Source organism: Olea europaea, chromosome 8, assembly GCF_002742605.1.
Source record: "Olea europaea var. sylvestris chromosome 8, O_europaea_v1, whole genome shotgun sequence".
Taxonomy (NCBI): domain Eukaryota; kingdom Viridiplantae; phylum Streptophyta; class Magnoliopsida; order Lamiales; family Oleaceae; genus Olea; species Olea europaea.
The window spans coordinates 7,792,494-7,806,364 of NC_036244.1; the positions used below are offsets into that span (position 1 = coordinate 7,792,494).

Consider the following 13,871-nt stretch of genomic DNA (forward strand, 5'->3'; position numbering starts at 1 on the left):
CATCATACGCTCAAGACAGTTGCCATAGTGGAAGAGCATATTGACTTGACAAGGAAACCAAGTAAAAGGTTCGTAAAACGTTCCTAGCCCTTGTTTGATATAGATTATAATCAAATTTTCAATAAATTTTGATATTTAAAAAAATTTATGAAATGTGGTAAAAAAATTGTGGATTGCGTAAAATGTGTGTTTAAAATTAATTGTTTACTTTGACTTGATATTTTTAATTCGATTTTAATCTAAACCAAACTGGGGCTTTACAAATATGCATGCATTCAACCTGTGTGTGTGTGAGAGAGAGAGAGAGAGAGAGAGAGAGAGAGATGACCTAAGAGTGAAATGCAAATGAATGTACTTATTTAATTGGTTTACGAACTTTTTGTTGGCTGAAAGATATTTGCTTGTTAATACGTTAGATACTTGTCTTTTGAAATTGTCTCTTTTTTGGCTTACAAATCATTGAGTTGAGCTAATAGAATACTAATTTTGAATAACGGATAGTTAAGTTGATTCAATTGATTATAATTAGAAATGTAAATGTGTAAGTCGACTCGAAAATATGCAACATTTTTCAAACTTTCAAAATGGTATCATCACGTTCCGAATCTTTAAATCTTAGCACCCGCATCCCAAATATTTAATAAATTCACATCGAAAGAATATTTGAACGATTTAATTTCAAAAGACTTTTAATCCCTCTTTGTCATCTTTTAAAAATTTAAAGTATTTGTTATATGATCATTCTCCACCACATATTCACATAGTAAAATATTCTACATATAAACTAATAAAATTTATTATAATTTAATTATACATTCTCCAAAAAATATTATTTAATAACTCATTATTCTCAAATAAATTCTATTAAACAATCCTTAGTTGATCAAAATAATGTGTAATTTTATTTTGAGCCAAAAAACGGTTCAATTTGCGACTTCAATAGCTGCAAACACGACATTTTTCTTCATTACGTCTTCCACAAAGGTCGAAACGAGAAACAAATTGTACCGCGTGGCAGAGGAAACGATGTCGTTTGGTGCATCTCTACTCTCCCCATCTTTCAAACCTCTATGCCATCGAATTCGAGCTTCCGCGTCCGACGTTCCTGACTTTCTATCTCCGGATTGGTAGTCTTCTCTGTTTGTATCTCTCTATTTATTTCTTTGTATATATATGAAGCTCTATTTTATTTTATTTTTTTGGGGGTATAATTTTGCTTTTTTTTTTTTTGGAAATTCCTTTTTCACCACTGTTACTGATATGCAGTGCGAAATTTGGTGTTGATCCGAATGTTATTTATGCCCGATCCATGTAGATATCCCGTGTAATCAATATCTCTATGATTTTTTATGTTCGAGTGTGTGAGTTTTTGCGAATAATTGGCTAATTATAATATAAAGAAAGATAATAGCAGGTGTGCTGTTAGGGGTTTGCCTGAATTATTTCATGGGGGTTGTGTAAATAGTGATTTTGTATCCTTACTGTAACGAAACCTGTTTTCTTACTTTAATTGCTCCATAAATCATAAACACATTGAAAATCATGGTCTTCGGTTTCAGCGTGCCTCAAACTTTAGAACAAAAATAGCAACTTTCCTTGGGTGGTCTGTTCTTGGGAAGTGCTAAGTCGTAGGAGAGGGGATTGATCCTCGAGACTTTCGATCCATAGGACTTTATAATGATTGTTGTCTTCTTTCATGAATATCTTGAACTAGTTTTGTAGCTACGTCTTGGCTTAGATTGATAGTTCTGCAAATTTGGTCTGCATTAAATTCTCTTGGCATCCCATAAGTTTTGCAAGATCAACATATATTTCTCTGATTTATTTCAATGTATATTTGTAGGCTTGAGTCTCGCAGGAAAAGACCTTCTGGTCCGAGATTAAGTGTAATTTTCTAACTATAGAACTCATCCAACTTAGCCCTTGTTTGATATAGATTATAATCAAATTTTCAATAAATTTTGATATTTAAAAAAATTTATGAAATGTGGTAAAAAAATTGTGGATTGCGTAAAATATGTGTTTAAAATTAATTGTTTACTTTGACTTGATATTTTTAATTCGATTTTAATCTAAACCAAACTGGGGCTTTACAAATATGCATGCATTCAACCTCTGTGTGTGTGTGAGAGAGAGAGAGAGAGTGAAACATGAGCGAAGAGTGAAATGCAAATGAATGTACTTATTTAATTGGTTTACGAACTTTTTGTTGGCTGAAAGATATTTGCCTGTTAATACGTTAGATACTTGTTGTCTTTTGAAATTGTCTCTTTTTTGGCTTACAAATCATTGAGTTGAGCTAATAGAATATTATAATTTAACTATACATTCTTCAAAAAATATTATTTAATAACTGATTATTCTCAAATAAATTCTATTAAACAATCCTTTGTTGATCAAAATAATGTGTAATTTTATTTTGAGCCAAAACGGTTCAATTTGCGACTTCAATAGCTGCAAACACGACATTTTTCTTCATTACGTCTTCCACAAAGGTCGAAACGAGAAACAAATTGTACCGCGAAACGATGTCGTTTGGTGCATCTCTACTCTCCCCATCTTTCAAACCTCTATGCCATCGAATTCGAGCTTCCGCGTCCGACGTTCCTGACTTTCTATCTCCGGATTGGTAGTCTTCTTTCTTTGTATCTCTCTATTTATTTCTTTGTATATATATGAAGCTCTATTTTTATATATATATATTTTTTTTGGGTATGATTTTGTAATTTTTTTGGAAATTCCTTTTTTACCACTGTTACTGATATGCAGTGCGAAATTTGGTGTTTATCCGAATGTTATTTATGCCTGATCCATGTAGATATCCCGTGTAATCAATATCTCTATGATTTTTTATGTTCGAGTGTGTGAGTTTTTGCGAATAATTGGCTAATTATAATATAAAGAAAGATAATAGCAGGTGTGCTGTTAGGGGTTTGCCTGAATTATTTCATGGGGGTTGTGTAAATAGTGATTTTGTATCCTTACTGTAACGAAACCTGTTTTCTTACTTTAATTGCTCCATAAATCATAAACACATTGAAAATCATGGTCTTCGGTTTCAGCGTGCCTCAAACTTTAGAACAAAAATAGCAACTTTCCTTGGGTGCTCTGTTCTTGGGAAGTGCTAAGTCGTAGGAGAGGGGATTGATCCTCGAGACTTTCGATCCATTGGACTTTATAATGATTGTTGTCTTCTTTCATGAATATCTTGAACTAGTTTTGTAGCTACGTCTTGGCTTAGATTGATAGTTCTGCAAATTTGGTCTGCATTAAATTCTCTTGACATCCCATAAGTTTTGCAAGATCAACATATATTTCTCTGATTTATTTCAATTTATATTTGTAGGCTTGAGTCTCGCAGGAAAAGACCTTCTGGTCCGAGATTAAGTGTAATTTTCTAACTATAGAACTCATCCAACACATGCTGCCATCTTTCTCTTGTACCATGTTGATTAAAATCTATGTTGTAATAGTTTAGTGCAGAGGAAGCTGTGCGATACCAGCTTGATGCATTGATGTTCAATGACCAACCTCGGCCAGATTATGGGATTGAAGTCATGTATAGGGTACTTTATAATCTCCAAACTGTTGCTTTGTATTTATTGACTTTGATATGATATTTTTCACCTGTTGCTATCATGATCACACTGATGTTATGTTCCATCAGTTTGCTGGATTCGATCCTTTTGAAAGATCTACCTATTTTGGGCCCTTCTTTGATTTAGGGCAGGTCAGTAAGTATTTAATTTTTATAAATTTACGTTGGCTGTTTTTACAATTCTTCTTCATGATTTTGGTTGCCACCACCCAGAAAGGTACTATGTAGTATATGGGAAAAGTGAAGTACTAGCTGAAGCATTTCAAATTTGCTCAATCATCAAAGTACCAAATCAATGCATTGTTCCTACTATATTGTCTTGTAATTTGTGCAGTTCGAACGGTTTAGGCGGATCTTCCACCATTCAAGTTACAGAGTTTTGCTAGGTCACCGGGAAAGAAAGATCTTAAGCAGTTTACTTGTGAAGGAGGTAATGGAGTTTTATATTTGTCCATACAACGAATTACAATATCTATCTCCTGAAGGTAAGTATACGTGAAACAGAATAGCTATAAGCAGCGAGTTTGGATACGGGGAGCTCGACCTGAGGAAGAAGAAATATTTCAATTTACAATGGTTCAGGTGTGTGTGGCTTTTGATAACTGACATTTAGATCTTCAGATCCTTGTGCCAAAGATATTTAAGATACAATTCTGAGATCACTTTCCTGAACTTTTGGTCAAATATTTCCAAACCTTGCAATTCCCAGTGAGCGTCTCTTGACCAAAATATTGTGACAGCAAATGTTATTTTATTCCATAGTGTCTATGAGCCAATAGCTATTTTTTATTGCTGTCTTGCTGATGCGGGAGGATGAAGGAGCTGTGTTCGGTTGTTTCTTGATTAATACAAATTAAACCAAGGTACCAATCTGACGTCAAGAACTGGCAAATTTTTCAAATGGCTGTTTGTAATTACATGATTTGACTTGGATATAAGAAGGGGACTGGGATTTGAGATTGAGGGAATCATCTTCATCTCATTATTATCAAAATCCTCGGTGAAATTTATTTTGTGGATTTTTTTTTTTTTTTTTTTTTTTTTTTTTGGCTCTGTTCTTGGGAAGTGCTAAGTCGTAGGAGAGGGGATTGATCCTCGAGACTTTCGATCCATTGGACTTTATAATGATTGTTGTCTTCTTTCATGAATATCTTGAACTAGTTTTGTAGCTACGTCTTGGCTTAGATTGATAGTTCTGCAAATTTGGTCTGCATTAAATTCTCTTGACATCCCATAAGTTTTGCAAGATCAACATATATTTCTCTGATTTATTTCAATTTATATTTGTAGGCTTGAGTCTCGCAGGAAAAGACCTTCTGGTCCGAGATTAAGTGTAATTTTCTAACTATAGAACTCATCCAACACATGCTGCCATCTTTCTCTTGTACCATGTTGATTAAAATCTATGTTGTAATAGTTTAGTGCAGAGGAAGCTGTGCGATACCAGCTTGATGCATTGATGTTCAATGACCAACCTCGGCCAGATTATGGGATTGAAGTCATGTATAGGGTACTTTATAATCTCCAAACTGTTGCTTTGTATTTATTGACTTTGATATGATATTTTTCACCTGTTGCTATCATGATCACACTGATGTTATGTTCCATCAGTTTGCTGGATTCGATCCTTTTGAAAGATCTACCTATTTTGGGCCCTTCTTTGATTTAGGGCAGGTCAGTAAGTATTTAATTTTTATAAATTTACGTTGGCTGTTTTTACAATTCTTCTTCATGATTTTGGTTGCCACCACCCAGAAAGGTACCATGTAGTATATGGGAAAAGTGAAGTACTATCTGAAGCATTTCAAATTTGCTCAATCATCAAAGTACCAAATCAATGCATTGTTCCTACTATATTGTCTTGTAATTTGTGCAGTTCGAACGGTTTAGGCGGATCTTCCACCATTCAAGTTACAGAGTTTTGCTAGGTCACCGGGAAAGAAAGATCTTAAGCAGTTTACTTGTGAAGGAGGTAATGGAGTTTTATATTTGTCCATACAACGAATTACAATATCTATCTCCTGAAGGTAAGTATACGTGAAACAGAATAGCTATAAGCAGCGAGTTTGGATACGGGGAGCTCGACCTGAGGAAGAAGAAATATTTCAATTTACAATGGTTCAGGTGTGTGTTGCTTTTGATAACTGACATTTAGATCTTCAGATCCTTGTGCCAAAGATATTTAAGATACAATTCTGAGATCACTTTCCTGAACTTTTGGTCTAATAATTCCAAACCTTGCAATTCCCAGTGAGCGTCTCTTGACCAAAATATTGTGACAGCAAATATTATTCTATTCCATAGTGTCTATGAGCCAATAGCTATTTTTTATTGCTGTCTTGCTGATGCGGGAGGATGAAGGAGCTGTGTTCGGTTGTTTCTTGATTAATACAAATTAAACCAAGGTACCAATCTGACATCAAGAACTGGCAAAATTTTCAAATGGCTGTTTGGAATTACATGATTTGACTTGGATATGAGAAGGGGACTGGGATTTGAGATTGAGGGAATCATCTTCATCTCATTATTATCAAAATCCTCGGTGAAATTTATTTTGTGGATTTTTTTTTTTTTTTCCTTCTTTGGCTGAAACCTGCTCAAATAAATTGTGGTGGTGTTGTGGAATCTGCACACGTTCAGTTGGAAAAAATGGACCTATCTTATGGGTCATGGTCTAATTGTTTTTATTTGCATTTCATATATTTCACGTTTTCCTTCTCCATTTTTCTTAGTTGTCTCTGCAAATATCTTTTCTTATATGGAAGGTACAAATCCCTGTTCTTTGCACTTCTTGATAATGTAATTCACTAGTGGCTTCTGATTTTCAGAGAGTTGGGGGTTCTTGGGATGGTTATTGGCTTACAGAATCTCTCCTTCACGACGGAGATAGTTTTTCTGGTGGTGTGGCTTACTGAATGGATCACCAGCTCGGAGACGGTGGAGCTAAATCAATTAATTGTGCTACACGATTGGAGCATTGAATTACTCCCACAGATATTAAGCTTCTGTACATGTGTAATAGGATGTACAAATTGTAACTAGTGCTGTTCAATCTGGTCGTTTAAAGATATAATTACAGCTAAGTGCATGTACATTTATAAAATAATTTTCATAAAAATTAACTTTCATTTTCTCATTCTAATTGGGTCCTTTAAAGTTAAATCTTCTCATATATTATTATAATTGACATGGGACAAACTTTAACACGTAAGTATTAGCATGATATTCCTGTCGTGACTCGTAAAGTCTTGATACCTTCATATGATAATTTTTGTTGTCACCCCACCCACCATTTTCTCAGAATCAAGATTCTCTCTCTCTCTCTCTCTCTGGAAGACGCGCACGCGCACACAGTGACAGAGTGAGATGGATGAAGCAAAGAGGAAGGCCAAGGCAGTGGTGGTGGGAGGCAGCATAGCCGGGATATCCTGCGCACACGCTCTTATCGCTGCTGGGTGGGATGTGGTGGTGCTCGAGAAAACACCTTCAGCCCCCATCAGTAGTGCCACCGGTGCCGGTCTTGGAATTGACCCTTTGTCCCAGAAACTCATCCGGTCGTGGCTGAATCAACCGCAGGCTCTTGAATTCAGCACTTTGCCTCTCACCATTGATCATGTGCGTAAAAAATATTCAGGCAAAAAAACATATGTATCACAGTTCATTTAAGCTTTATCAATTCATTTTCATAGAAGTATTTAAACATTCATCTTGTCCTTTTGCTCTGATTTTTATTCCCGAATTAACGTATAAGTTTGTTCTTTAAGTCATCACTGATGAACGGAACAATGATTCTGGAGATTGATGCAACCTTTTCGGGATTAATAGGCTGAAAATGAAGGCGGGAATGCTGGAAAGAGAGTTTAGTAGGGAGAAAGCTTGATTGGCTTTTAGTAAACAAAAATAGATGGAGTGTTTGGTTCGAGTCTAACTAGTGACAAGGTCTTGGTGCTGTATAGACCTCTCGGCATCTATTTTCTCGTTAGGCTAAGACGCACCGCTATGGACACTTATGTTTGATACGATACCATCTGATATATGTGCAATTTTAACAACTTAGAACTTCATTCCCTTCAAAATAACATTGGAATTATCTGGCTTTCCACTTTGTAAATCCTTGTGTAATCTTAGGAACAAGCAACAGACTGGGACAAGAAAATTACCTGGACACTGACGAGAGATGAAAACTTCAATTTCAGAGCAGCACATTGGGCTGATCTTCATAGCCTATTATACAATGCACTGCCTCAGGGAGTTGTTTTATGGGGGCATTTTTTCCTCTCCTTTAGCGTCTCTGATGCAAAATCTGTGAAAGTTAGCGCTGAAGTGATTCAATCTGGTGATACAATTTATATAGAAGGTGATTTGCTTGTTGCCGCGGATGGTTGTCTATCTTCCATTCGTAAAACTTTACTCCCCGACCTTAAACTCAGGTTTGTGAATAAAACAGATACGATACTCACCTTTTTCTCTTGTTCTGCAATGAGAATTCAAGAACTATGACACTTTGTTTCTTGGAATGACATTGTTTATGGTTAGATATTCGGGTTACTGTGCTTGGAGAGGGGTCCTCGATTTTTCAGGAAATGAGAACTCAGAAACCATTCTGCAACTCAAGAAGGCATTTCCCGAGCTTGGCAAGTGCAATTACTTTATCCTAGGAGTTGGAACTCACAGTATCCTTTACGAGTTATTTAACAAAAGGATGAACTGGATTTGGTATGTTAATCAACCAGAGCCAGATCTTGAGGTATGTTCTTGCTCTTATCCTTGTTTTGTATTATACCATGATTTTTTGCTATGACATTAAGACATGAACATCGCTATAACGAGCAATCTTCTTTTATATAAGGGAAATTCAGTTACAACTAAAGTCAGCAGAGACATGATTGAAGACATGTATGAAGCGGCAGAGAAGGTTTGGGTTCCAGAATTTGTGAAACTAATGCGAGAAACTAACGAGCCTTTCCTGAATGCAATATACGATAGTGAGCCACTAGAACGAGTAGTTTGGGATAACGTGGTTTTGATCGGAGATGCAGCTCACCCGGTAAGTCCTCATGGCGCGAGAAGCACAAACATGTCGATACTAGATGCTGCAGTCTTGGGCAAATGCCTTGAGAAATGGGGATTGGAGAATCTAAATTCGGCTCTTGAAGAATATCAGTCTATTCGACTCCCAGTCAATGCAGAACAGGTTTTGTTTTCACGGAGAATGGGACGTATCAAACAAGGTTTAGTGCTTGCTGATCGTGAGCCCTTCGATCCAAGATCAGCAAGTGAAGAAGATTGTGTGAAGCTGCAGCTAAGAAACATCCCTTTTTTCTCTGAAACTCCTTCTATATTGATAAACCATGAATTCATGTAGTCGATTCTAAATTTATGAATAAAGTTCATTTTTTTCGTATTGATGTGATGAAATGAGCATGTCATGGTCGAGAACGTTCCTTGGGTTCTTATGGCTTTTGCCGATGTACTTAGAAACTGTAAAACATTTTTAACTAGAAATAAGATTTTAACTTTCTTTTTCTTTCTCGTACCATTTAGTACCATTTACCAAACACAAAACGAGAGAATAATAAATGACTGTTCTAACAGTATACCAGTGGAGACCATAATAATCAATCAAGTTTCTAGCAGATGCATTAATCCAGCTGCAACTCTCATTTAATTTTGTTGTGTTCAACAAAAATTTAAGTTTTCATTATCAATGTGCAAATTTTAGAGGAAATGCCTGTCTCACTTATACTCCTATATATGCAATATTTTAAACACAGATCAAAATCCAAGAGAAATTAATAATTTCAAGTGAGATTTTGATCAGTATTATCAAAATTATGATATCACGGGATAGGATCATCAAGTACGGAGAAAATGAAATTGCACTGAACAGAAAAAATTAGATTATTTTTAGTGAACAAATAATATTTTAAACTTTACTCACTAGTTTTATTATATTCTTGTAGAACGAAGAGGGAGGGAGGAAGAACAGAGACGGCGAGACCCACTGAAGCCGATTCAGATCGGAACCCAAGTCACGTCTCGTCTGCGTGGATCCGTTGCACGGGTCAAGTACCCAATACCTTCAATACATGCTTTGTCACACCAACACCACAAAACTGAAATGCTCGACAAGTAACAATATGCATGAGCATATACACCCTTCTCACAATATGATCTCCTCTCAAGTTCCTATACAATATTAATAGGCCAATAACATGCGTGTAATAATTTTTTATTGAAAAATGTGTGATTGAAATGATGTCAAATCACTGCTTAAGAATGAATTTTTTTCTAAAGAATGTGGCTCAAACAAGGGCTAGAATATATATATGAATTAGGACAGACCTGATTTATGTATACGATGCTCGTCTTACAGATCTGCAATCTCAATACCACCAAGAGATCTCCTAACACGTCTTGTATATCGATATCAATTTCAAATATCGTATCATCGGTTACCCTTAAAGTTCACTAATACTTCAAGCAATATATCTATTCGACACGAAAAAATATATACAGGGCTCGTCAAGCCGATCTCCAGTCCCAAAATCATTAGAGAGCTCTTGATATTGCATTTATATCGACAGCGAATCACCAACACTCCACACTGACTACTCTTAACTATATATATATATATATATATATATATATATATATATATATACATTTTAGTCACACATCTCATAAATTTTTTCTATCAATTTTATTTTCTAAAAATTTATATCAAAGTGGCACTGAAAGTCCAATTTGATACATGTGCAAATTTGTACTTAGATGACTTCGTTCATGCGCAGTTGGCACCTCAGTCAAGGACAAGTAAAAAATAACATTGCGTTTGCCGGGAGTCGAACCCGGGTCTATTGCTTGGAAGGCAATTATCCTAACCGTTGGACTACAAACGCCTTGATGTTGTTTCAATTCTAATCCAAATATAACTTCTAACTAATAATACGCCAATTCTGAATTTCCCTTCAATGCAAGAAACCTGCATCAAACCCGACGTAAAATAGTTGCCAACAAGCACGAGTTCAAAAACAAAATAAGTGACCTAACTATACCTTCGCGAGTTGTGACTCCGAAATTTAACAATATCTTATGCCTCCAACCTCTTCATTAATTAGTTATAAAAGTTATGAAGAGCATGGGCAGAACCACATGGGGCCATGTGGGATCAAATGATTCCACCTCTTATTTTTTATTTTATTATTATTATTATTATTATTTTAATTTTGTAATCGTTTCTTTCACGGCTTACTTTAATGTGCGCGTTATAGGATATCAAACGAAGTTGAAATATTGTATTATTAATATCATTTCGAAGTATTCACAGCTTAATTTTCCTCTAATTAATGGCACGTGACACGATCAACTGCAATAAAAATTACAGCGCATCAAACTAGGCCATTTCAAACTAATATTTTTAGAATTTCTATAATATGCTAACTTTAAAAATTTGCCGATGATCGCACTCTAGCTGAATCCACAAATTGCCTACGTCATTTAAAAACTCGTTTTGAGAACTACATTGTAGTCATATCAAATAGTCCAAACGGATATCGAAAATAGTTAAACGTATGTCTAACATAGGTCTTTAAAACAGACGTCTAACTCTTCTTTTCTTTAAATTTTTTTAATTATTTCGTTAACGTGTATTAGTTTTGCACAATAAATTTTTTAATATGATTTACATCGTTTTATTGACAAATTTTACATGAAGTATGATGTAAAAAATTTTAGGATAGTTATAGATTAAATGTAATGAATTACTTTTGAATTAAATTTGAATTTCATTTACTTTCTACATTGAATTTTAATTTTATTTCAATTCATTTATTTCGTACATTCAACTCGATTTACTCGTCGTCGACTCAACATTTGTCAACGAGATGATAAACAAAACTATACAATTAGCAAAATCCATTTGACTCCACATTACAAAAGCTCTGGGTCCGCCCCTGATGAAGAGTGAAACTTATTCCCATAAGACAACTTATTTAATATTTTAATTAACATCCAAACAAAACATAAACTAATACCAAGATTCTCTAATAAATTGCTAATTATTAATAATCAATTCTTGTTGTCATTAACTTTCTTGTTCTACTTTATAATTCCCACGAGTGTTGACTCGGGTTTAATTATCATCAAGTATTTTGCTAGACAAAAACTGTCTTTCAAATTAACGAAAAAGGGAAAAAAGTAAAATCAGTAACTCCACAAAAATGGAAACAAACATGTGGTATCTGTTAATTTCTAGCCACTACTGTTCAATCACCAAATGAATAGGTAGGTAACGAAAAATATGTTTAACACCAATGTTTTTGAGTTGGTGTAGAGCTATCTCTTATAAGGAGATTTACAAAAAAACCTATATCTAGTCGAGTGCAGTTTGTAAGATAAGTTAATGCTCCAATTGTACTAAAATATAGTACTTCAGAATTAAGAACATTTTTCCAATCTTCAAGTGGACGAAGGGATCATTTGTACATCAAGCTATCGAACAACCATAGTTAATGCTAATGGATGTACATTATGCATATAAAAATGTTTTAAAACTTTTTTGTATATGTAGATTGATGAACAAATAATCCTTCTAGAAAGTGTCCAATCTGCAACCTAAGACAAAATTTAATTTTTCCCAAATCTTTCATCTCAAATTCATTTTTCAAATAATCTGCAATTTCATTGAACTCTTCAGAAATTTCAATTAAATTTAAATTATCAAAATAAATTACCACAATTGCAAATCCAATACTTCTTTTCTTTATGAAAATACATAGGCAGATATCGTTATTTCCGTAACCCTCCTTCAACAATTATTAGTTAAGGCGACTATACCACATGCGTTTAGATTGTTTCAATCCATATAATGAGCTTTGCAATTTAATTGAGAGCAAGGTTCTCAAGTATGTATCATTTTTTTATGACACTTTAAGTCATCGAGGATTTTCATATATATGTCAATATCAAATGAACCATACAAATAGGCAGTTATTACATTCATAGAGCACATATTGAGCTTTTGTAAACAATCAAACTAACTAAAAATGTAAAAGTGATAATGTTTATTATAGGAGAATATATTTTTTATAATCAATTCCTGGTCTTCGTGAAAAACCTTAAGTTACGAGTCGGGTTTTGTATATTGTAATTTCAATATTTTCATTTTTCTTTCATACAAAAACTCATTTGTATTCAATAAGGATTACATTTTCAAATGTTTGAACTAGGGGTCCAAACACTTTCCTTTTCTCTCAAAAATTTAATTCCGCCAGTATAGTTTCTTTCCATTTTGACAAATCATTTCTATATTGACAGTCTTTAACGGATTACAGTTCAGGATCTTTATTTTTGCATAATATCAAGAGTTAATTTAAAGGTAAAAATATTGTCTATGACAACAAAATTTCATTCCTATAATTTATGAGATAACATATAATTTATTGAAATCTCATTTGTTGACGTCAAAATTAGCAAGGCTAATTTTAAACCAACTTTAAGAAAAGGGGGAATTTATTGTTGAAAAAGACCACAAAATACCATAAGCTTTTACATGAATGTGCTTTTTTTTTTTTTTTTCGGATTACAGTTCAGGATCTTTATTTTTGCATAATATCAAGAGTTAATTTAAAGGTAAAAATATTGTCTATGACAACAAAATTTCATTCCTATAATTTATGAGATAACATATAATTTATTGAAATCTCATTTGTTGACGTCAAAATTAGCAAGGCTAATTTTAAACCAACTTTAAGAAAAGGGGGAATTTATTGTTGAAAAAGACCACAAAATACCATAAGCTTTTACATGAATGTGCTTTTTTTTTTTTTTTTTACAAGAGTTATACTCAACTATTTATACATAATTTCAGCCGAAATTACATCAAATCGGTCAAATCAGCTACAGCACCCAGCTAGAAACTCGGGTCATCGAATTCTCTTGTGATTGGTCGACGAGGTCGATGGCCATGTGTCAATGTTTTTCTCAGGTAATGATGACCTACAAGAGATTTGAGGATCAGGTCTTCGGATTGGTGGTTATGGGCGGTGATGACGTCACTTGTCGCAAGTGTATATGATTGACAGGGTGATGTGATAGGAAGTAATCATGATGTTTTTCTGAGATAACGACGGGCGAGTCCGAGTTGGGAGCAGTGACCGAACTCACACCTGCCTGAGGTGGAGTTAGCGAATTGTTTTTGTTAGATCGGAGTTCGATTGTCAACATCATTATTTTCAAAAATTTGTGTTTCTTCAAGAACCATATTTTCAAT

The 13,871-nt window shown here is 34.3% G+C and overlaps 2 protein-coding genes and 1 non-coding gene across 7 annotated transcripts; 2 read left to right on the forward strand and 1 right to left on the reverse strand.

Annotated features, from left to right (window-relative positions):
• Positions 1-2,477: 2,477 nt before the first annotated feature.
• Positions 2,478-6,732, forward strand: LOC111398711. Of its 4 annotated transcripts, XM_023025759.1 has the most exons (8): positions 2,478-2,629; positions 3,347-3,389; positions 3,474-3,566; positions 3,668-3,730; positions 3,933-4,028; positions 4,103-4,180; positions 4,411-4,461; positions 6,427-6,525. In XM_023025759.1, the coding sequence occupies exons 1-7, from the start codon at positions 2,529-2,531 to the stop codon at positions 4,453-4,455; spliced, it is 519 nt and encodes a 172-aa protein (XP_022881527.1). In that variant the 5' UTR covers positions 2,478-2,528; the 3' UTR covers positions 4,456-4,461; positions 6,427-6,525. The 4 variants fall into 4 exon arrangements, with proteins under 4 accessions (XP_022881527.1, XP_022881525.1, XP_022881526.1 ...); XM_023025757.1 differs by lacking the exon at positions 4,411-4,461 and having other exon boundaries at positions 6,427-6,732; XM_023025758.1 differs by lacking the exon at positions 6,427-6,525 and having other exon boundaries at positions 4,277-4,461.
• Positions 6,733-6,865: 133 nt separating this feature from the next.
• On the forward strand, positions 6,866-9,000 carry LOC111398709 (6-hydroxynicotinate 3-monooxygenase-like). 2 transcript variants are annotated; one of them, XM_023025752.1, is made up of 4 exons: positions 6,866-7,213; positions 7,727-8,028; positions 8,135-8,345; positions 8,448-9,000. In XM_023025752.1, exons 1-4 carry the CDS (start codon positions 6,965-6,967, stop codon positions 8,961-8,963), a joined length of 1,278 nt encoding a protein of 425 aa, XP_022881520.1. In that variant the 5' UTR covers positions 6,866-6,964; the 3' UTR covers positions 8,964-9,000. The 2 variants fall into 2 exon arrangements, with proteins under 2 accessions (XP_022881520.1, XP_022881521.1); XM_023025753.1 differs by having other exon boundaries at positions 8,458-8,613.
• A 1,428-nt stretch (positions 9,001-10,428) lies between these two features.
• Positions 10,429-10,500, reverse strand: TRNAG-UCC. Its single transcript has one exon. It is a non-coding gene; the product is annotated as a tRNA-Gly (tRNA).
• Between the last annotated feature and the right edge of the window lie 3,371 nt (positions 10,501-13,871).